The following is a 25,153-nucleotide window of genomic DNA, read 5'->3' on the forward strand; positions in this document are numbered from 1 at the left end:
ACTTGGCAGTTTCGCAAAGTAAGCGTAATTACAGATCGGAGAACTAGCCAATTAACATTAATTTTCACCTAAATGGCGGTTATTTATTAATATTTCCTAATTGAGCTCGCCGTATCTAAGTTACAGCAGCCAGAGCCACAATTTGTCGACCTATGTCCTATTAATAAACCATAACACACAATATACAAATCTTCCCATTTTTATAAAGAAACCTTCATACGCATTGTTGTTAACATTTTTCAAAAACATAAATTTAATATTCATCTTCTGCTTCTTCAGCCTCGCCCTCAACTGAGTCGACTCCAACCTCTTCGTAGTCTTTCTCGAGAGCAGCCAAGTCCTCACGAGCTTCAGAGAACTCACCTTCTTCCATGCCCTCACCGACATACCTAGCAAATCAGTAAGTGCGTTAATGGGGATAAACGAAATGTGTTTTGTTGTCAAACAGGGCAAAAACTTACCAGTGGACAAATGCACGCTTGGCGTACATCAAGTCGAACTTGTGGTCCAAACGAGCCCAAGCTTCAGCGATGGCTGTTGTGTTGCTCAACATGCAAACAGCTCGTTGTACTTTGGCCAGGTCACCTCCAGGGACGACAGTTGGTGGCTGGTAGTTGATTCCGACTTTGAAACCAGTTGGACACCAATCAACAAACTGTGAGGACACAGATAAATACGAAAAAATAGATTAGCTTATCTCTAAGTAATAACGATGAAAACTAGTGTTTAACGAGAACTTAATCAAGCATTTACCTGAATTGTACGCTTGGTCTTTATGGTGGCGATGGCTGCGTTAACGTCCTTTGGAACAACGTCACCACGGTACAACATACAGCACGCCATGTACTTGCCGTGACGTGGATCACATTTTACCATCTGGTTGGCTGGCTCGAAGCAAGCGTTGGTGATTTCAGCAACGGAAAGCTGTTCGTGGTAAGCTTTCTCGGCAGAAATAACTGGGGCATAAGTGACCAACGGGAAGTGGATACGTGGGTACGGCACCAAGTTGGTCTGGAACTCGGTCAGGTCAACATTAAGTGCACCATCGAATCGAAGGGACGCGGTGATGGAAGAAACGATTTGACCAATCAATCGATTCAGGTTGGTGTAAGTTGGTCGCTCGATGTCGAGGTTTCGGCGGCAAATATCGTAGATGGCTTCATTATCAACCATAAAGGCACAGTCGGAGTGTTCGAGGGTTGTATGAGTGGTCAAAATGGAGTTATATGGCTCAACAACGGCTGTGGATACCTGCAATGAATAAAGGAGTAAATATGTAAACTTATAAATAAACAAGCAAGCCCGAAAACTGCAGTCTAACAATAGCTTACCTGAGGGGATGGGTAAATGGCAAATTCCAATTTGGATTTCTTGCCATAATCAACAGACAATCGTTCCATCAAAAGTGATGCGAATCCGGATCCGGTTCCTCCTCCGAAAGAATGGAAGATGAGGAAACCTTGCAGACCGGTGCATTGATCGGCAAGTTTTCGAATACGGTCCAACACAAGGTCGACAATTTCCTTTCCTGTCAAAAGAAAAACCTTTTGTTATAAGCAGTTAAGCGTTATACCGAAGAGGTATTTAGTATTATTGGACGTATAACGATAGCCTACAAACTAACCTATAGTGTAGTGACCACGAGCGTAGTTGTTCGCTGCATCTTCTTTCCCGGTAATCAACTGTTCGGGATGGAAAAGCTGGCGGTAAGTTCCAGTTCGAACTTCATCTGTAAAATACGGAAAGTTAAATGTACTGATACATTAGGCTTACCTGTATTACAGTTACCGATAGTTACGGGTGATTGTATTGTATCTGTAACAGTCCAGCATTATATAAACGTAGCAGGCAAACATGTGAGACATTGTTAATTATTAGCAACTAAAGATGCAAGTGTGGAGCCACTAATTCACGGAAGTACGGTAACGTATTTCATTAGCGCATTTGTCATAAACTTACCAACAACAGTTGGTTCCAGATCAACAAACACAGCTCGTGGGACGTGCTTTCCCGCTCCGGTTTCACTAAAAAAAGTGTTGAAAGAATCGTCACCGCCTCCGATAGTCTTATCGCTCGGCATTTGGCCATCAGGCTGGATGCCATGTTCAAGGCAGTACAACTCCCAGCAAGCGTTGCCGATTTGTACACCAGCTTGACCAACGTGGATTGAGATACATTCACGCTACACATCGGTAAGACACAGGCCGTTATACGCAACTAAACTGCGGTAATCTACCGTAGGATACAACATCATTTTTACATGGTACCTTTAAGTACCAAACTGAGACATCATACGATACGATAACCTTTATGAAAAATAATTACAGTAACCGAGAAACGTACAACGAAATCAGTAAGACTGACGAAGTTAGAGATAAAATGCTTTACTTACCATGACTGCAGGGCGTTTTTACAAAGCAGAAATACAAAGAATTCTGATAAACAGCTTGGGAAAACTTCACAACTTTACGATGTGAGATCACAAGCAAAATTTGCAAGATATTTTTTTCTGCAGAGTAACTGGTGTATTGATCATTATTACGTCATAATATCCAATGTTACAAGGTGGAATCCTATTGCGGGAAAAAAATATTTTATACATATTCCATTGGCTAAAAATAGTTCTAGATTTACAAGTTTGTAAAATTTGAATATCTAAGTGTTTTGATTTGTTAATTTTCGTGCAATCAGAATCAGTTATAGGAATGATGTAAGAATGTTTAAACGTCATGATCATGTTGCCTTCGCCCTTTGGTAATCGTTGTCGAATAGTTTGCCTTTGCTTATGTATGGTTTCTTTGTTTTTTGTTTTGTTAAAGGTCTTGGGTGTTTTTGCACCTTTGTTCTAAAGTCTTCAACATGCTTTTTCAACTGCACATTTTTTGCGGTCCTTGCACAAACTTTATGGACAGATTTGATCGGACTTTACACTTAAAGTTTTGGCGACCAACGCTCAAGTCTTGCAGTTTAACGCAATGAAGACCAAGACGTGTTTGAAACGAAACGTTTGTACTGTGAATACTACCGGTTTGACGTATGCTTAAAGTGGGAAGCTGGCCAATGGGTTTTGGATGGAATACCACCCTGCAGGTAAGCGATTAGTTCTCATAGGAGTGTCACAAGGGGACATTACATGTAGTAAAATACTTTACCAGCAACTGGAGAAGTTCTGATATGCTGCAGTTTGGCGTGTCAGTTACTGCTGTCAAGACGAGAGGTCTCCCACCGATTTGAACCGTGGGCTGCAAAACCAAAGTAATGTGTGGCAGCAGGCGGCCAAGTGAAGAGAAGCTAAAGCCAATAAAAAGCAATAACAATTGTTGAGTTTTCTAGTGAAAAACACACACTTTAACTGTCACGTATTGAACACGAGAGCGCTAAAAGGACCAGAGGTGTCTAGAAGTGTATAAAATCCAGTTTGCTTAACATAATGACAGGTTATTTTTTAATTATATTCACTACACTGCCACATACTCACATAGTGACATATGCAACCACAACGAGTAAAGTCAGTTCATTTGCGGTGAAGCTTAATTGTGACTTAACAAAACTGTATGTACAAATTTGTGATGTAAACATAAAACGAAATCGTACCAGAAATCACGGAGCACTTTGTTTAGTATTGAACTGCACAAAATCGATCGTATCGCTGGCCGCATTGTAATGTAATTCAATGTGGCAACGCGTCTATTTTTGTGTCACAGCTTGGGACCTCTGGTCAACGTCAAGATATTTTCTCTGCTTGATCTGATGCACTGAAAATGATAATAAGACAGTGATATTGATACCATATGTAGTAACAGCATAGTTTCTGAAGTGACATATTGCACATTTAGCCAAACCACACCTCATCTTACGACTATTTAAGACTTTGTAAAGGTCGTGTTGAAAATTGGTTTGTTGGAGAGGCATGATTGGGTTTAAAAATGCCTTTTCTTGTACTTATTTTTATCTATAGTTTGTGCGAAGAGCGTAAGGCGCCAAATGCAAACTCTCAGCTCTATGAAACATCTCAGCTGGAATTTAATTACAGTAGTAAATGTAATAGTGCTTTTGTTACAGTTAAAGTCCTAGAGATAATATAAACAAGAGTGTCTTGAAAATATGATATCTGTTTAGAATGTTGATGTGATCACATGTTTTGTCATCACTTATAGAGTTACACTTCGCCCAAGCGCTCATTCAGGTTGACTTTGTGTCCAATTTAAATATCGCAAAAAATCAGATTAATGGCAAACAAAGCTAGTTTATTAAATGTTTGATTTTTTAGGCTTGCTTTCTGCCGCGTTTTTGCCATTTGGAATGTAAAGCTATTTAGCATTAACAACAGCAAAAATCAATTAACCATTTTGCATCACTAAAGTAAGGGAACTACATCAGATAGGGTAATTTAATAAAATGCAAAAATTAGTCCAAAATTTACCAATAAAATTTTAGTTTATGTAAATAGACCAGTTGTTAACCCACTCTTCCATAAGATTAAATGGTAAAAGGTCTTATAACTATATCAGTGGCTCGCACTTATTGTAAGCGGTCCGTGGGAGGTGCGTGATGTAGAGTGCTCACCGCTCCCTACTCCGTGTGGAAGGTACTACGTGCGGCGCCGATCAAAACAAATCCAGAGACCTTTTGGAAACCGCAGACCAAATTAAAACGAGTGGTTTCCAATTGGCTTTGTTTGCGCAAGCGTTTTGAAATTGCTCTTAACAAAAAGTTTTTTCAACCATAAAAGTCTTAATTAAATTTAGCGTGAAAAAGCAAAGGAAGGTTTATGATGCGTTGGACATACGTCACTAATTCGATAAAGATAAATCTATTGTTCATTGTGACACAGAAGACCGTTATCTCCGAGACAACGACCCCATTCACCTAGGAACGACTTTATAGAGGTCATATTTGTATTTTATAATATCAAGGTTAAATAAAACAGCACCGATTTTGAGTTACTTTTTATGCTACAACTTTTTTAGAATATAAAGTACTGCTGTTGCAAATAGGCGAATGAAAGGTATTTGCTCGCCCATTTACATATCTTTGTGGAGCTAAGAAACGTAAGATGTAATCATCGAATTGGAACAATTTTAAACTAATATCGCTATTGGATTGTAGGCCTATGTAACAGACATCATTGTAAAAAAGAGTTATTAATCAGCTTTAGCCTATATAAGTATATATGATTCTTTCGCCTTCTGTTTGGAAGAGCCAGTTCGTCAACTTAAGTCAACATTCCAGGTTTAAACAGAAACACTCTTTTATAAGCACTTTAAATGGGGTTTCCTTTGCATAGCCACTCTTAAAACGGTTGTTGTTGTAATACTTACACTTACCTTAAGCTACCATAAATATAAAAATTTTGTCACTTCAACGGCGATTAAGTTAATTACAATCAAGTTTTGTGCTTTTGAATAAGGAACTTTTGTCACCCAGTCAAGCACCTTAGTATACAGGGTTAACGGTTGCAACAGAGAAATAGACTAAGTACACCATAAAAGAAAAAAATCCTTCAACCTTCCAATCATTTCATATTGCATAAAGTAATATACCGAGAAGTTAAATTTCGGCTATGTTATAAATTTAAACGATGTAGTAGGCCATTAACATAGTCTGATGAAATGCTCCATTATCCCTGATATACATATTATATATATATAATATATATATATATATATATATAGGCCTACTCTATCTTACATTAAATGATTCGGGATAAGAAATGTAGTACAGTATAGTTAAACAGTTTAATGTTCTTTTCGAGGGCGTAGTAAACACAGGTTACCAAAAAATTAAACGCTTAAAAATATTTTGTTTTGTCACAAGCAACACCTGGCAAATTCTTCAACCGCTGATGAGTAACTTAGTCATAGAATCATAAACATTACAATATCACGTCAAAATACATTTTACTGAAAACGTTATCCTAAAAATTTACGCTATACCATTGCTTTTGAATGCTGGGGAGTTCGTAATAAAGGCGATTTGGCTTAAGGGGCGATGCAAAATTGCGATGTTGTGTGTTTATGGTATTGGCCTATGTTTTTCCAAGAGAGTTGACAAGAATTCAGTCAGTATTTATGTAACATTTGTCTTAACTTACACGAAAAGCCATATTTTCCGAATTGGCTCAATTCAATTTGCGCACATTTGATGTTTACTTTGATTAAAATAAGCTTTTACTGACGAATTAAGGCAGGATGAAAAATTTAAGACCATATTTTATTGCTCCATGACGCCACCGTATGGAATGTTAGATATATCGCAAAGATGGCGAAAAGCAAGAAAGCATTTCAATAAACATCAATCCCAATAAATCAGAAATTTTTTCAACTAATCGGTCATCTTAGTTACTTCCAGCAATTGGCATATTTTGGATTACCATTTTCGAAAGGATTTGATGGTGGTTGATCACTAACGACCTAAACATAAAATTAACATAACAATGCTTAGATGTACAAAACGGTTGAAAATCTTCCCCTAAATAATATGCCTATATTACCACAAAAATTTTATTCTAGCATTGTTGACACTTGAAAGCGAAATGAATTTTGTGAAAACGCAGTCAAGCTGTAGTCAACCGACCTTGAAATAAAAACATAATGTTCCCACCAGGAATAGAATAAAAAAAAAACAAGATAAACAACAACCTATCGATTACCGCTGCAACAAAGTGCCAATCGTTTACGAACTGCAAATAGAAAACATGATGATGTACCTGCAGAATATACTGTAGAAAAGCTTAAACAAAATCCATTTATAAACAAATTGCTCTTCGAATTGGCACTAGATGAAAAAATTATTTGCCTGCACTTGTCAAGACACGCTATGGTTAATGTGACCGATGACGCAAAAAATGCAGTCCGTTTGACGATTATTATACTGTACAAAAAACGGCGGCTATATTTTTTCAACGTTAATAGCACAATTGAATGAAATAAATTCTATGAAGTTAAATTATTAAGTTTACTGACAATAAGCATCTTGCTTATCACACTGGCTTCGTTTTTGTTTTTCATATTTCCTGCAATGTAGTTGATAGCGTGGGCAGCCGCACGAAGCTCTTCCGATCCCTGCCATTTACTCATACAACTGTTGCATGATTCTCCGTCAGATCCGATTGAATGCGGTTCGTCGTCGCTCCTCGAATTATAGTTAAAGTAAAAAATGTTTCAACAAAAGTTTAAAATACTCTACAGCACAAAAATTCGAAATGTAAAAATGGCCCTTAGCAGTGGTAAGGTACCTGTACCGAATAAGGCCCACCTAACACTTTTTTGAAAATAACTCAACAACCATAAATGAGAATAGACTGAAAAATCGTATTCTATTAGTGAGGGTATATGATATGACTACAACATATTAAAACCACAATACCTGACAACCCCCCAAAAAATTTTTATAAAGAAATTAAAAATTCCAAAAAATGGGCCTTATTAGGAGCATAGGCTCCTAATAAAGCCCACCAATTTTGTGAGTATTTTGATTCAAAACATAGTAATAGACAACATATAACATTATTAGAAATTTCACATTTTAAGTTGTACAAACATTTAAAAAGATTCCACTAGGCGCATCAAAGTAACTGCAACAATTTGCCAACTGATGACTAGAACCACTCTTGAAGTCTGGACATCAATTAGCCAAGCATCTTGTATGGGCCTTATTAGGCGCATGTGGCATCTACGAAAAAAATTTCACATTTTTATCATCAGAAAAATTTTAGCAAAAAAAAGTGCATTATCCTTTTCAATACTAAGTTGGTTGTTACATGAAAACTTCAGCCGGCTGACAACAGTTCATTTAACCGGCCAAATTCTCACTTACTTTTTTTCTAAATTAACAAAACCACCTTAACTGCAAATATCAAATTTTTGTTGTGCTCTAGCGAATCGGTTGATCACGTGACAAGGATGAAATCTGGTAAACCATCATGAATTTATATTAGTTTTTATGTAGGGACAAAATCTTTCATTTATTTGCACGGGTTTGCGAAATATGAGCAATGGGCCTTATTAGGGACCGGGCCTTATTCGGTACAGGTACCTTAATAGAAAATAGTTTTTTGGCAATGTCGGGTGTCTTTTGTCGGCCTATATGGCCTACCTGATTAATAACCGGGGCCCTTTTTGAGGTTGCTTTGTGGTATTTGCTGTCAAAGAAGATCGCAAATCAGGCGACAAATGTCTTCGAAAAGTACGATACCTTGAAACAAATTTTCCAGATAACTTATTTTCGTAGAATGTGTATTGAGCAGTATCTCGTAGTTCTGTTGACTTACAGCCGTCAGGGCACATTTGATTAGTTTTTACACTTTTCTGATGTGCGACTTTTGAGAATACTTGTCCTTTTGTCGTCCGATCGGGGCTGATGATTTGCTTCTCGAATTGTGCTTACTATTTGCTACTTAATTGCTATGTTGTTGCAGATGACACCGCACGTCCTTACACCTTGATGCATTCTTGCCGGTTTGACCCATGTGGCATCTAAGATCTAAGCTTTGCGTACTAAGATCTAAGCTTTGCTACTTAATTGCTATGTTGTTGCAGATGACACCGCACGTCCTTACACCTTGATGCATTCTTGCCGGTTTGACCCATGTGGCATCTAAGATCTAAGCTTACTGTAAGCTTTGCGAGGAAAACTCATGCTGTACTGGAGGAATATATCCTACAGCAAAAAATGAACTAGGCTACGTGAATATTTTGCCACATTAATAGGACAAGATTGAAAGGTGCTGAACGAGATAGCTTAGTATATTTAGATACAAGCAAGTTAAACTCAGACTTTTTAGGCCTGACAGAGAACTTTAAAACAGTACGGCATAGGCTATACCAGTGGTTCTCAAACTTTTTTAAAAGAAAGTACGCAACGGTCTCCTAGCAATTTTGTAAATGCCTCACGGTCCCTTAAAAAATCAACACAAAAAAACACGTTGGATTTATGGTATCAATGTGACGGGTGTACCTGCTTCTTTGCAACCAGTTCAGCAATGTTTGGTTCCGTTTTGGACAACGCAACCCTAATATCGTGAATCACATTCAACCGGCTTCGAGCTTTTGGCTTGATGGCAAGTAGTGCCGTGTTTTTGGAAGGTGCTTCGCGGTCCCAGAAAATTGTCTCGCGGACCCCAAAAGGACCGAGGACCCCAGTTTGAGAACCACTGGGCTATACCGTTTTACCAGTTGACGGTGATGGACTAGCGTCCTACTGCAAAGTATGGCAGTTTAAGACATGAAATACAATGTTTCCTTAAGTTAAAAGTTTTGAGAAAAAAGTATAACTTATAAGTTATGTAATCTGAGTTGTTCAAAACATAAACAAACCTCGAATATTAAAAAAGTTAACTAAAAAGAAGTCTGCTTTGAAAAAGATAAGTTAAATTCAAATACTGTCACGTGACTTCCATCTTGATTCAAGCGTTTTAGCGAGCAAAAAACTTTTTTGCAATCAAGATTTTGAAATTCGGTGGAAGCTGTTCACATTAAGAATTAAGGAAATAATGGCGGTAGACTGCTGATAGAGCTGAAACAATGCTGGCTGTTATGAATAGTTATAAAACACTAAGAATAGCCCTACTATTAAACTGTGTAAAGGCAGCTTTATTTACCGTTTAGTTTATTCGTAATATGAGGTCGCTTATTGCAATTGCTTGCCTGAACTCTTTGTTTTAGTTGAAATTAGGTTAAAGTGGAATATTAAAGAACCAATGCCTACATATTTAAAGCCTTCGCTCTTTCACAGGAAAGTTCCGAAACAAAAGATTTCGTTACAGGGTTTTACTAACCCTAAACCTAATCTTATATACAGGGTTGCTATCGGTCTCAACTCAAAAATAAGCACGACCAGGAAACGAAAGACGAATACCACCTTAAACAGTGCATAACAGGAGAAAGCAACCAAAGTTCCTAAAAAAAACGAGACACAATCTGCATGTTCTTAATTTCGGTATCTCTTTGGTACAAAATGATATGCTAAAGGTGTCAAAATGCCCAAAATACGAACCTCTGCCCTAAAAATAAGGACGCAAGTGAAAATAAGGACATTTCTTAGCAAAAATATTTTCTAAGACACGGACCTTTAAAATAAGGACAAATCTTAGAAATAAGGACGGTATGGTAACCCTGCTTATATACTATAGCTACAATCAAGTTTTTACATACTCTTTCTGCTAACTTCCTTTAACAACGTTCTGCGTGACCTACTTGATGAAATAGTTATAGCTACATTTTTGTTAAATAAGAACAACATATATCAGCGTATAAATAATAGTATTAAGCTACCTCGAACATGATTAACATATGAAAGAAACTGCGAAAACTAGTAGGCCACTAGATCAGAAATTTCTGTTAAACTTTTAATTGAACCACTACTTCGGTAGGTGTAAGTAATTGTGGCTGGTTTTCTTAGTGTTTTCATGTTTTTCAGGTTATTTTCCTACCGACCAATTGCAACTTTGAATAAATTTATTAGTTTGTGATAAGCACGAGCGGTTAAAGTCTAGGCGGGAACCATGGCTAAAATTGAGGCAGGGGTGCCTTTGGTACAATCTGACGGTGTACGTACCAATAGTACTAAGCAATATGATATTGCGTTATAGCCTACATAGCCTACTTAAATTTTAACCAACAATCTTTGTCAGGTAATTAATGATATCAAAAGTTCCGAATTGTTTTTCGTGCGAAATTTTCACAAACAAAAACAAATATTTTTAGTGTTTTAGATAGGGCATCAAAGAAGTTTTCTTTTATTTATCAACATCGTGACAAATTACATTTATGGTTCGGTTGCTCGTCATAAGTTTTTTTGGTAAGTTGTAAGTCAGCAGATTCAAATTTGCAGAAATATGAAAACTTATTATTGGTATTTCCAACCTTTTTCCCACCTGGCGCCAGGTTTATTGGGCCTACTGCTAAAATGGTGCGGTTAGTAACCATAACAGTAAAACTGATTCGTCGTCATGTTGTTGACAACGTGAATTTGATGGATATGTGAGCTGTAGGCCCTATTTGTTTAGAAGTAGGAAGGTATAAGCAATTTTTTGAAGAACCATTGGTCACCCAAATGACATATTTGGCTTTCAACGGCGAAAGGTCCAGAACTAACCTCAGTTAACAACAAAACGGGACAAGTTCAAAAACAAGTTGATCTCATAAGAAAAATACTAACTTACTCATTGAATACGCTGGTAAAATAGTTTTGAAGAATAATTCTTGGTTAGATGATTATAAGCAAAGGAAAATCACAAAATTGGCCGTAGATGAAAGCTCTTGTGATGTCATATGTAATCACAAGACAACATTCACAAATTCTAAATTTATACCTACTGCATATAGCGTATGCATCTATTGCAGCTGTATATAGGTTCCTCTAGATGAGTGTTCAGTTGATGGTGTTCTTTCATACAAGATCAACTTAGTTTTGGACTTTCCCTCACTTTAAGTTGTCTGTAAAAAATCAAGGTTTTTGGCAAAACGTTGTTTTTTGACATGGAAAGTTAAAAATGACTTGAATCGAATTGATGCTTAAAAGTAGGTTAAACACGCCACGTATTTTGTCTTGAGGCGAAATTACAGGTGTTAGTTTGAATAGTTGATGGTATACTGTTTTAAGAAAGACTCGGAAAATTGCAACTAATGAGTTTGTTCATAACCAAGCAAAGGTGGTTATGACGTTACAACTTTACCGATCCATAACAACCTATGAACAATTTCATTCGAGTCGACGTTTGAATGCATGCACCAACTGAGTGGGTGAAATGGAAAAAGTGACGTAACCATGTCAAGATAGCGGATAAATGAGGAAAAGCCAGACGCTAATTTTGTTGTAATTGCGGCGCTCGGAAAGTTATGACTCCATTAATGATGAGCAACTAAACAAGTTGCGCGTCCTTTCCAGATAGCACGAGCTGTCCGGAGCTTACTTTTATTTAACGAAGCAGGTTTCTAACACCAAACATATATTGTCGTGCTGCAAAACTTTTGCCTTACCCCGTGGAACACGAGCACGCAAAAATATATATACACGATCGACAAATATCGGGCATGACAACGTACAATCAGTGCAAACGCACTTAGTGATATATCCAAATGGTGGCGATGTGGCCACCAAATAAGCTACAGACTCGGATGAACTCTATTTCACATCAAAATGAAGTCATTTCTGTTGCTTTAACTACGTTTTTTCAAGTCACGGATCCAAAACTCGGAACCACAGGCTACAGTGCAGTCAGCCACCCCCTTAATCCGTCAATGGTGATATAAAAATATTGTAACAGCTTGTTCCGGAAATGGTGTTTGCTCACATACAATCACTCCGTTACCTCAAAGTATTTGCGTAGGAGTGGAATCGCGTACGAACATAATCAGGCCACTACCTAAACAAATAAATCTGCCATACAAGGTGAATTTTATAAGGCTGCATCAAACATTGCTAGATGTGATGAATATGAATAACATCTAACAAAAAAACTTATGGGTGTTACCACCATTACAAGTAATTGTCGTCTGAAGGAAAAGTGGAATAGTGCAACACTTTTACACTACTTTTTTACTCAACATTTTAGGAAAGATTTAAAAAAATTGCACAAAGGATCAAACTTCTCAAGCAAGTCTTTAAAGATCTCCAACCGTATCTTCAGTCCTTTTAACGCTAGAGCAAGCAATGAAGTATTTTCCGCAATGTCCACTACACAATTGTTAAATCTTCTGAAACTTGAAATGCAATAATTGCATATTGCGCAATGAAATTGTCCATCGTATCTACCTCAAGTAAAAGTATGCTAATGAGAGAAGCTTTTAACGATGACTGCCCTAGCATACCACACCAGTTCTGTTTCATAAGCACAAAGTTATCTTTTTTAGGGCTTCATACAAAGAGAATATCAAGTAATAAGGTTTCACGTATGTTTTTTAAATTCTTCTCGTCACATGGCTATATTGTAGTATACGGGAAACCGTTTTTTTGTTCAAGTATATAAAATATTAGCTTCATACCAAGAAAAGTAATCACTAACAATTATTTTTACACAGCCGGTTGGCCATTGCTTGGCGATATGCTAATTACCTTCCATGTACCAATGTTTTGATAACAAACGTAAAATACTCTACAAATCATCAGGCGAAGCTAGTTCTATGGGCCTGACAATTTCATTTTCCTTAAGTTGGCTTCATTTACAGCAAATTTTCCAATAGGATGTAAAACTCTGGCCTTTAAACGCTGTCAAACAATCCTGCAAAAAAAAACACAATTTGTACAAATATGCCTAAGTGTGTAAACAATGTGCTTTGGCCGTCAAGGGATGAAACACCTCTGTGGGTTTCCCTTACCACTCCTTAACAAATTGCTTGTGGCACTTGCTCAAGACCGTGACCATGAAGTAGCAAAATCCATTTTGCGCCGAAGAGTATGAATAAAAACAAAAATAGGTTACATATCCGATTCATAAACATGATACACTTAAACAATGTACAGAATTGTGCTGTTTAAGTTTCATATTGTGGTATTCAAAAGGAAAATACCACCACAAGCGATCCAGTCTGAAACTGATAACCTCCTTTTAACAGAGATTTTGCTATGTAAACTACCTTTGCAAACAATATTCAGTTGTTCAGTTATAAATGCATCACGCAGGTCTGTCTGTTGCTTGCTGAACAGCAAACAAATCCTGTACAAAGAAAAGAGAGTATGAAAACAGCACACTGCTAAACCTATCACCATAGTCATCGCGATTACGCTATCAGCTGAAATTCTTTCCGAGGTCATACAGAAAATAAGATTGAAAACTTTCTAAATTCATGACGTTATTTGAGCATTTATAGAAGCTGTAAAATTGCTAAACTGAATGCACAAAACGCAAAGCAGCGTTATGTAAACATTGATATAAATGCTTTAAGAATGGTATAGTAACATAAACTACTGCGATTGCTTTCTGAAATTAATACCATTGCAGTAGCTCTTTAAGGCTCTGTAAATGTAGTACAAGGTAATCAACGGTTCTTCTGGTCAACGTGAATCAAACCTAAATGTTCAATAAATAGTTAATTCTAAAGTAAAAGACAATACTTTATTACAATGGAAGAGTGTCATATTTACATTTACGGATATAATGAGAACATATTGGGTCTTCAAATTTCATCAATCTTCGACTGCAGAAAATGTCAACAAGAAATTAAGAACCAAATTCTAAAAAGCTATTGGGGTTCATTACAAATAAACAATGCAAATTTCAAAGATGCTCAATTGGTTTCAGATGACAAAATGTGTGCAATAATCATTGAACAGATTTAGGAATTAGCTTTCTCATTACACTACAGATAAGAGATGTATTACTATAATTGGAAGGACTAAATTTACAGCTTGTAGCAAAAATCAAAAAACAACATTGTCAATGATGAACAGCTTAGGTACAATTAAGCTTTTTCGATCATACATACCACTGAACTTTCCTTGGTCCATGTTAAAAGTGGGATTTTGCCCACACATTAAAAATAGGTTTACAGGTTCAGTTTAAGAAAGTTTTGTAATGCATAAAATATTATGCTACCTTTTCCTGTACAAAAGGGTGGGCCAAAGCTTGACTAACTGACAAACGCTTTGCTGGATCCAGGCTCAGGCATTTGTCTAGGAGGTCAATCAACTGATTTATTTTTCGCAGTTGGTCCTCTGGGATCCGTGAAACAGACTGACCACTTAAAAGTTCTTTCTTGAGATCAACAGACGCATTTACTGTAGACATTACAGTCACCTTTTCACGCTCTGTTACTTTATCCACTTCGGTGTGAAGGAAGTTGAGACTGTGATCAAAATGCTGATCTGTAAACAAAATTTGAGTTAAAAGTTTAAAAGTCACAACAATAGTAAAATATGTTGTTCTCCAGAAAAAGATTTAAAAGATGATCAAACTATTTAAGACAATTTCTAATAAAGGCAAACTTAGAAAAACTAAAGTGTAATTAACCTTTAAGAATTCCTTTCTTCAAAACACGGTGGGGAATTTTGCCCTTTAAGTCCATCATTAGCTTAAGCATCTGATTGTTTGATTTTCCAGGAAACAAAATGCGCCCTAAAAATTACCACAAAAAGGTAAATAAAGCTGACAAGTAAAAACAAGTAGCACATTCGTTTGAGATATCTCTAAGACCAACCAACAAAATCCGTGGATTATATTGCTTACAAATATGCCTGGAAAGAAGAGTTTCAAGAAGTTATATTGACGTCAACAATTAAGAAAACTGTTTACCTTTTTAGTGAGATATTGTTTATCTGAGGAACATATAATAATGACACGGTATCTTAACATCTGTAATACAACTTTCTGGTAAGATTAAAAAAATAACAATTTCGGTATGGGTACCTGTATAGATTTCAAATATTGTGCAGGCAACTGACCACATATCAATTCCATGGCCATACTTCATGCCAAGAATGATCTCCGGAGCACGGTAGAATCTATGAGAAGCATGACCGGTATGAGAAGGAGCCTTGCAAATTAGTATAATCTAACGTATTGCTGAATACATGGAAATTCATTTTAAATTGTTTCAATAATATAATTAATCAACAAGAAAATTGAAGTATATAACAAAGAAACAATTAAATACAATAAATACCTGGAAACTAAATAGGGAGTAATTTCCTGATCGGCTATGTGGGATGTAGAACCAAAATCACACAGTTTCAACAGAGACTTGTTCTCACTGACAAGGATATTATCTGGTTTAATGTCAGCATGTAACAAATTGCACTTTTTCAAAAGCTTGAGAGAAAGAAAAAGTTGCTGGGTGTATGACTGCACCTGATAATTGAAAAAAACAGTACAAAAGCTTTAACTTACGTACAATGTTGTAGTTAATACCCCTGTTGCCTATTCCCAATTGTAATGTATTAAAAGATAATATGTCTCAAGGCAATTTTTCTGTATCGCAAGACTTACAGCTTTTATATGAAGACCAATACTGGCTCCATATTTCTTTAGCAACTCTCGTAGATTCATGCTCAAGGATTCAAAGACGAGACAGAGATGGCTCTTGTGATTAAATTGACGATAAAGTCTAAGGCAATGATATCTATCGTCTCTGTCTACATCATTCAGCTTTTTCAGGTATTCCAGCTCTTTCAAACCTAGCGAAATAAACAGACAAAGATGAAACAAATGACAACAGGTTTTCAGCAGATATTTACAAACGAGGTGTTGCAGACGGGCTTTTAAGTCATTTTTACCTACCCGTTTTATGCATTAAATCATTTCTTCGAATAATTTTGATTGCAACTTCACTGTTCCCACGAGCAGTATCTCTGGCACGCACAACATTGCTAAAGACACCCTGGCCAGTGAAACCGTAAACTTGATATCTTTTGTCAAGAACTTCCCCGATGCTCACCCGATAATAGCCCTCAGCATCAGTCCAGTTATCCTATAGTCAAAAAACTTTCGATAACATCAACAACACGTTTTATAGCAATGTTAGTCTCATACCTTCGCTGACATAACGTCAAAATATGAAAAATACAAAATATATTTAAAAAAAAATTGATATTTTACAATATCCATACTTCATATTGCAGATAAGTATTTGAGAGCGAAATAACAACGAACCTGTAGATTAGGATCTTGAGAATCAGAACCCCGATGAAGTTGCCTCGTAAGCGATTGCGTTGGGGTAAAATCTTCAGAAAACATGTCACTTGCTGCTTTTTTCTGTTCTTCTTGCTGTCTCTCTTTTTCATCTTCAATGTTTCTGCAAGTACAGTAAAAGTAATACTTTAATGACTTCTTGGTACAAGCTTCCATATTTCATGTTTTGTTACATTTCACCACTCAACAACTACTATCCACAGTCTAATTTAACCAAACCCCACCAACAGAAACCTTTTTCATTAAGATGAAACATTGCAGATAACAGTATCAACAATATTACTTGGCTTAACTTTAGAATTAAAATCAGCATCAACACTCGACATACTTGCTGAGTTGTTTTATCTTGTCTTTAAGAGCCGATTCAAAATCAGCACTTGTGAGGTTCTTAAGATTATCTGTGAAGCTTGGTGTTAATGATATTTCACCTTCAGGTGTCAACGATCTGTTGATCAAAAAAGCAACTTTACAATAATAATGAATGATTAATATAAAATATGATCACTTTTTGGCAGTGGTGGAGTCAAAAATGGTTATTAATTAGTTTACACCAGTGGTTCTCAACCGTTCATGGTTTGTGGGCCCCTGCTCATTAGTAAAAAATGTAGATTGTTGATTGCAAAACACTTTTTACTTTACTATTACGTCTGCAGTAGCCTTCGCACCGCTAACTTTGCACAGCAAGCACAACAACATGAGAAACTTGAACTGTCCCGCTTTGTCTCGTCTTCCCCTACTACTACACTATATAGCTCACTAGTGAGGCAGCCTGTGCTCGCTTCCCCCAGGGGTGCCATTGGAACTGGTTGAGAAACCTTGGTCCACAACAATGACAGACCTATCAGAAACCACAAGAAGATACAGAAGTGGTTACAATAACCAGCAGTTGGTCATACTTAACGGAACGTAGAGGTTTTATTATGAAAAAATGTGGGCCTCACAAAAATGGACATAAGTGGCTGTTTACATTATCTGTGATTAATGGTTATAATAAGCAACTTCTACCGTACATGCACTCCCTAACTTACCAACAACATATAGCTCAAGTTTGTGTTTTAAATTTGTAAATTGTAAGAGAAGTAGAAAACTAAAAGAAAAATATTTAGTTCTAATTTTTGTATTTGATTGATGATGACATTGAGGCTGCATGAGCTCTGTTTTATAACATTATGACTGCAAAACGCAGCTATATATGTCAGCATACAAAAACTCTTCACTATATGCATGTGGTAGGTTTGTTTTGAAGCAAACACTTAATGCAGTGCACCGGCAACTATTTACTGCAATAAATGCAGCAGATGCTGTTGGTATCTGCGTACGTTAACCTATTTACAGAAATGTTCGTAAATGCAAGACCTTTGTCTATCTGTGGCAGGAGTTCCAGTTTGTGGTGAGGATGCATCTGTGCTTTGGGCACCAGATACAAACATGTCATCAGCAATAACTAGATTTCCACTGTCATCTTCATTATCGCGCTCAAGAAGATGGCGCTCATCAGCCACGGCTGTTAGTCCTATAAAAATATTTAAGACTAATTATTGTAATTTTGTGTATATTATGATTACAGAGTCAAAAAATGTTGACAATTTTTCAAACCTACACACCTGGGATAAGCCCCTTTTTCTCTTGCTCTTGATATTTATTAACTATTGCCAATCTCTCTTTTCTCCGCCTTTCAATAACTACTTCTTCATCTTCATCACTATCATCGACAGCCATTTCCATCACCTGCAGGTAAATATGCAATCAATTGTGCACACACACACACACACACACATATATATATATATATGGTAAAAACTCGCTAAATTGACTTTGCTTAATTTAAAGTTTTGAATAACTTGAAACAACTTCACTGGCCCTGGTTTGACTGATGTGAATTAAAATGCATGTAATAGGTGGGTCTCCCTAGGCGGTACAGTATTTTGGACTGCACCCCTACCGAAACTTCAACAAGGAGGTGCAACCTCAAAACGACGTCAAAGATCAAAAAAAGTTTAGATTATGTTAATACTGTGATATCATTGTTGTTTATCAGCAAAGCAGGTTTATTTCACTACACACAAGTAATTTCTAAATATTGAGTTCCAGTTTGGCAAAATTTGCATTTCTTTTCGATGTCAGTTACGAGAAACTTCACAGAAGTCTGAGTACATTCTTTAAGTGACAAGTGAGACGTTGTGATGTAATAGACACTGTAGTTTGAGTGAGACTTGAAGATTTTTTAAATGCTTTCTTTGTGTTTTTGAGTGACTTATGTGTTATTTTTATGTTCTTCGAGTTATTTCCGACGTTCATTTCCATTACTTGATTAACAACCATGTACACTGAGCTTGTTTGAATTATATGGAGATCTGAAGTAGATCAGCCGCTTATAGGATCCAGTTTTCCTGGAACGGAGGGGAAACTTATAAGCGGCGACTACTGTACTATGTAATTAAATCTACAACATCTTTTTATAGGAAGTTATGAATTTTGAAAACATACATCACTTTCATCACTGGATTCATGCTTCTTCATTCCTTCGGAAAAACTTCCAACAAATTTGTCCTCAAGACTTGAACGCCTCCTATGCCTACGCCTTTCACGAGAATCAGCTCTTCTCCTTGAATCATGATGATGCCTGCGCGAATTATCACGCTTATCACGTGATCGGCTTCGTCGGTGACGTGTCCTTTCACGACTGAAAAAACATCATGAAGCAAATTAACTAACTGATTCATTTATGATGCTTTTACAAAAATAGTAAAATTAATACTGAACACAGCATCGAGTACCGGCAAAATCTTACCTCCTGCTCCGCCGTGATAAAAATCTATGAGATGAGTGCATTCTTTGCTTATCTGTTCGTGATTCAATGCGTCTGTCTCTGCTTATATCTCTGATGTCCTGATTTCTGCTCCGTTCCCTGAAAAACATAAAAATCATTAATTTTAACAGTTACTAATCAATAGTAATCATCAAAATTTTTGCATGCATCATGACAGAAAAGTATAAATACCTAGGTATGTGACCATCTGCATGACGAGAGTCATGATTTCTATCTGAAGACAGCATTTTACTAGATGAACGTGACTTTTCCCGGGAATCCATGGATTCACCACGATGTTTTTCACTGTATGACCAATACAAACAATAAATACTCCTTTGGCACATTAAAACGATTTATTATTAATAAAACTATAACCTTTACATATCTATGTACTGGTACTTTTCAACTACCAGTACCATGACTGATAAGCTATACAGATGTGGTGTCAGGTACTAGTCAGGATGGTAGTGATTTAGATTTTTCATAACTAAAAAGGTACATGCATTATTCTTACAAAGATTACGGCTTAGGCCTAGTATAGTAGCCACTAAAGATATTTTGTGATAAAATAAGTAAAACTTGTCAACAATCTTAAGTTGAATGCAGTTGCAAATGTACATGATAAATATTCTTTTTCTGTCAATCATTTTCTTTGTCTATTTTTGAGCTTGTTTCATTTTTTCAACGCCTTGGTAAGAAGGCATACTGTTGGCAAAACGATTCAGATCATTTCCAAAACATTTATTGTTCAGTAACTCTTAACCTAACCATATGGAAATGGCTGAGGACTTGATAATGATTGTTATTGGTGCACTGTGCTATTTCCTGTGTTTCATAACTAGATAATTAAGTTTGTGCTTTATGGACTAAACTAACACAGCAACATTAAAAGCGTTGCCAAACCCAAACCATTCTCACCTTGTTTTTGGTTTGCGTAATTGATCTGATGATTTTCGATGTGAAGGTTTTTCAGATCTTGCTTCTTTATGGGATGAAATTTTTTCTTTTTCTTTACTCCTTGATCTTTCTTTTTTCTTCTTCTTTTTACTTGAACGTTTTTCAGAGTGATTAATCTCAACTTCATTTCCTTGGTCTCCACCAGCACAGTTTATTGTTTCTTTATCTAATTCAATATTCTCAGCTTCAACAGCTTCCATTTTTTCATTTCCAGAAAGCTCCCCTTCTTCAAGTGCATCATTTTGCATCAGAGCAGCTTGTAGCAACTCCTTCTGCCTTTCCAGATCACATATTTCAACCTTGTGGGAACCTTCATCTGCAGAGTGAGGAGGTATTTCATCAGATACGCCGTTTATTGTGGTTGATCCATTTTCGGCATAATCAGTCACAACGTCTTGACTTAAAGTTACATCTTCAGGATCAAACTTTTGCACTCCCGAATTTGTCCGCCGTCGCTTCACAGGAACATCGATATCCACTGCAGAGCTGTTGTCACTTTCAAATTTTTTATCAGCTTTGTGCTTCTTTCTTTTGTGTTTATGACGTTTATGACCTTTATCTGAAATTTCATCATCCGACACAGATTTACGATGTTTCTTTTCTTGCCTACCTTTTTGCTTTTTGTGCTTCTTTTTGGTCTTGTGAGCTTTTTTAACTTTAGGAGCAATTTCTTCTGCTAAAGAATCAGAATCACTCAAGCTAGCGTCACTATCTGCATCCTTCTGATGCTTCTTCGATCCCATGGTTTATACAAACTTCTTGTTGCGTGTAATTCCACAAAAATATACAGACAGCTTATAGACTAAACAAGCTTTTTAACAATCTTGAAATATTAAGATACCATTAACAATTCCAAGTTAGAACCACTATTATACCAGTAGTCTACCTGCTAACTGAGATGCAAAATAACCACCGTTTTAACAGACATATTTCTTATGTAACAGTGACTTTTTGATACAAATACAATAAGCAATTCTATGGCTAACTTAACTTAAATCATCTAATTAGTAAGGAAATCATATTTAAACTTGTCACAGCCCTGGTGAATAATGAAATCTACCTGATTTTTTGCTTACAAGGAGTCAATAAAATTCTTGCAACTAAGATGTTTCACTGCCATCATCAATGCAGCCAATTAGCCAATACCAGGGACAACCAACAAGACAACTGCAGAAGGTTTCCCCTCCGAACTGCAATTAAAGTTTATTAACCATTTTTGTCTCAACAATTACGGAAAGCTTGTAGAAAATAAAAAATGGGATCTTGATTTTGCAGACAAGCATTTTGGGCCAATTTTAGCAGCAGTCTATAGCAGGTTGGCAAAAATTTATTAAGTTGATTCCACCCTCAAATGTGCATGCCTATTTAACAAATATTTCTGGGGATATGAACTGATATGAACATACTTTGTATTTTGGTTTTCAATGAGTTTGTGCGGCGTGTTACACAGACTAATTTTGTTAGGCACGTCAAGCAAAGTTTAAAATAATCATCTAAAAGTTAATACAAACCATTACATCATTACATTCAAAAGCGCCACAGATACCACACGATCTCTTTTGTAATTTACATCGCATGTTACGCTGACCACGTAACGACTTTGTATCAAGCTAGTTCAGTGCATAGGTTTTAAACCAGTGTAAAATACGAACTAGGCAACATATTTTCAAATTTTCTTTTATTACAAAAGAAATTCATATATAACTCACCTGAACGAAATCTTTACAATCCAATGACCATAATGTACTTTATCCCACTTGTAATTTAAAAAAGAATCAAAGTGGGTCGACTTTTTCTATTGTTAAGTATAGGCGATCAAAAAAATCTTGCCTCCCAGCAAACAGTAGGCTAACTCGGAAAGGGTCAATTGACAGCAATCTCCATACATTATTCGGTGGCAATGGAAAAGTACGGTAGGCTAAGTAATATATAAATAATATAAAAAGATGTTTAGGCCTATATACCCAGTTAAACCGTATATATACAGGCTATAGTTCTACGGTATTTTATGCACGATAAATTTAAAATCCTACTGAAAAGTTTGTACGATGCGTTGGACAAAGTGGGCTCCTGCATCAATAGCCGTTGTTCCCTATATTCTATGTTATAAGTATTACGTTGGCGTGGCTAAAAATTTTGTGTTACATTTATTAGCACATTTAGGCTATCTGGCGCACTGAAAGCCTAGGGCAATAAAACCAGCCTTCTTCCACCAACGCTATACTTACGTTTATCAGTTTAGGATGTGCGCATGCGCAATGTTAAGCCTTTTGGTCAGGTACTTTCCCTCGTCTTTACTTATAAACATCTTAAAAAAATTTATACCACGTGCTCAAAACTTTCAAAAAATGGATACTGTAGAGTTAAGCAAAACTGGTCATTAACAACAAGAATATTACTTGGAACTAAGGCACTAGATCACTAGTTTAATAGACTGATGTGGTGGAAATAAAAATGACGACAATGGACAATGTCGATAACCTCTGTTTCGACAGCGAACGCTCACTTTTTTTTAGAAATACACCACTGGTGGTTTCTTATGAACAGTTTCAAATTTGGGTAAATGGGGCAATACTGCCCAAAAAAATAAAAATCAGATAAAAAGTAGTCTACGTGTGGTAGGCTCTGTTTCAATGCTGACATATCTATGATATTGGTAGTAAAGTTATTGGCGAGTTTAAAATATATGCGTGTATACTTATAATGTTGTTGCATTACATTGTATATTGCAATGGGTTATTAATATTATCTAATCTGAGAGGTTGTTGGCTTGTTTATTGTAGAAGTATAATAAACTGCTCTTCATGTATGGTTGTGATTCCTTTTCAGCAGGAAGGTATTCTTCCTAGCCAGCATGTCCAAATTTTCCCAGTCGTAGACGAAGGACGCTCTTTTTTCTTAGATTAGCGTGAGTGACGCTTTTTTAACAGAGCGGTTGGTTCTATGCATCATAGAATGAAAAATCATACGATGACGTAAGTCATGTGATCTTTGCGACATACCAGGACTAAACTGTTGGTAATGAAATTTATTTCAATAAGCCTTTGCATTTGTAGGCGGTACTTAGACCTATATCTACAAGGTGTGCCTACAGCTCTATTTATGGTAGGTCTACCTTATATACGTTAAGTTACCAGAATAACTTGCAGAAGTTTAAAGCTATGATGGCTCTGTTTGTATTGGATTTGTGGAACCAAACGGGAAAGTTTACGAACTGAGCGGCTGAATGCTCGGTCAATGAGGAGTTATTTGAGAGTCATTTCAAAGAAGGTTTTCTAGTTTGTTAAGTTTAGTATAGGCCTAATTACAATGAGGTTAGCAACATACTTCTTACTCCCCACAGTCTAGACTGCAAAGTATGGCAAGAGCACACCCAAGAGTATTTTATATGGCAAAATTTTTTATACTGTTTAAAACCGATTTCTTTGAAAAACGAGAAACACTGATTTTTTCCACGATTTCTATCATATATGGAGCCGAACCTTGCCTGTACAAGCGCCGGACAACCATCGGCCACCAGATTCAAGCTAGCAAACACCGTTTGTTAGCTAAACAAAAGGGGAAATATAGAAAAAAATTTTAAAATGAGCAAACTTCTTTTTAATAAACAGGAATAAGTAATACACAAAACAATGAATCCAAAAAACAGGAATAAGTAATACACAAAACAGAATATGTGGTAAAACACTTAGGCTATTCAATCTTACACCAACAAAACACCAAAGACCATATAAAAATGCAAAAAACATGCCATTTTTTTGAATATTTCATTATTCATGTACACTGACCATTTCCCAATACTTGTACACCACCACACCTTGTCAGTTTACTCTTAAATATCAATTAGATGACTTAAAAAAACAAAACTACCAATTTCGATAGGGTGTGAGGGTCAAATTAAACGACGACCAGGTAAAAATATAAAAATAAAGCTTTTTTTAGCCGTTTAAACAATTCGTATTCGCTGACCATTTCCAAATACTTCTACACCACCCAACTTTGTCAGTTTACCCTTAAAAAATCAATAAGATGATTTTATAAAAACAAAACTACCAAGTTTGATGGGAGTGAAGGCCAAATATTTGGAGATTTCCATTTTTTCTCTTTTATCCCCAATTTTTTTCCTGTGCTGAGTGTCTATTTTAAAATATTGTGACTGATGTGTCGGTTCTTTATCGTATACAATATGTATTTTTAATATATTAACATAACGAGTGTTGTTTGAAAAAGTTTTTTTTTATGAAGTTTGCTTGCAACATTTGTTAAATGGTAGATTGAAAACTATCAATTTTGACAAGGTAATCATTCATAGCACTCTCTTTATGATATCATAATTCCTATTTTTGTATAAAAGCGGCTTTGTCATGCAGCTGTGGTAGTGACAACATGCATTTGGAATTGTGATTTACTGTTGACATATCTCGCATTATACTAATATCCCTTTCTTATTCATAAAAGTGGTTTGCCTGTTAGATGTTATTAATGAGTGATGATTATAGCCTTATATGTGTCAATATTGAATTCACCATACTTTTGTGTTTTGTCAAGGGTTAGGGTCAAGAAAATTTGTCTGATACTCTAATTCCACTGACCCAAAATTTCTCTGACTTTACAGTCCTCTGATATAATTAATCGATAAATACATTCGGCCACAAGAAAAATCTTTACCGGTTGCAATGATTATATAATAAAGTAATTATTAGTATCACGAGGTCCATAATTGGAATCAGATCCACTCCTAAGGATGAGCTTGGTGA

The 25,153-nt window shown here is 36.2% G+C and overlaps 2 protein-coding genes and 1 long non-coding RNA gene across 4 annotated transcripts; all 3 read right to left on the minus strand.

The window, feature by feature from the left end:
- Positions 1–183: 183 nt before the first annotated feature.
- LOC143450101 (tubulin alpha chain, testis-specific-like) lies at positions 184–2,529 on the minus strand. Its single transcript, XM_076950512.1, has 7 exons — positions 2,393–2,529; positions 1,960–2,182; positions 1,625–1,729; positions 1,332–1,528; positions 754–1,251; positions 462–655; positions 184–389 (listed from the first exon to the last, which is right to left on the minus strand). Exons 1-7 carry the CDS (start codon positions 2,393–2,395, stop codon positions 254–256), a joined length of 1,356 nt encoding a protein of 451 aa, XP_076806627.1. The 5' UTR covers positions 2,396–2,529; the 3' UTR covers positions 184–253.
- LOC143450103 (uncharacterized) lies at positions 2,435–14,216 on the minus strand. 2 transcript variants are annotated; one of them, XR_013114649.1, is made up of 9 exons: positions 14,086–14,216; positions 13,935–14,011; positions 13,320–13,657; positions 13,057–13,222; positions 8,959–11,438; positions 7,543–7,674; positions 3,595–3,755; positions 3,153–3,291; positions 2,435–2,573 (listed from the first exon to the last, which is right to left on the minus strand). It is a non-coding gene; the product is annotated as an uncharacterized LOC143450103 (long non-coding RNA). The 2 variants fall into 2 exon arrangements; XR_013114648.1 differs by lacking the exons at positions 2,435–2,573; positions 3,153–3,291; positions 3,595–3,755 and adding exons at positions 6,197–6,413; positions 6,966–7,134.
- LOC143450100 (serine/threonine-protein kinase PRP4 homolog) lies at positions 14,043–22,501 on the minus strand. Its single transcript, XM_076950511.1, has 16 exons — positions 22,106–22,501; positions 21,457–21,586; positions 20,358–21,219; positions 19,629–19,742; positions 19,419–19,535; positions 19,115–19,310; positions 18,232–18,355; positions 17,984–18,140; positions 16,956–17,072; positions 16,589–16,730; positions 16,217–16,406; positions 15,926–16,113; positions 15,603–15,787; positions 15,347–15,441; positions 14,951–15,055; positions 14,043–14,805 (listed from the first exon to the last, which is right to left on the minus strand). Exons 3-16 carry the CDS (start codon positions 21,137–21,139, stop codon positions 14,528–14,530), a joined length of 2,790 nt encoding a protein of 929 aa, XP_076806626.1. The 5' UTR covers positions 21,140–21,219; positions 21,457–21,586; positions 22,106–22,501; the 3' UTR covers positions 14,043–14,527.
- Between the last annotated feature and the right edge of the window lie 2,652 nt (positions 22,502–25,153).

The sequence above is a fragment of the Clavelina lepadiformis genome, chromosome 3 (assembly GCF_947623445.1).
Source record: "Clavelina lepadiformis chromosome 3, kaClaLepa1.1, whole genome shotgun sequence".
NCBI classification, from domain to species: Eukaryota; Metazoa; Chordata; class Ascidiacea; order Aplousobranchia; family Clavelinidae; genus Clavelina; species Clavelina lepadiformis.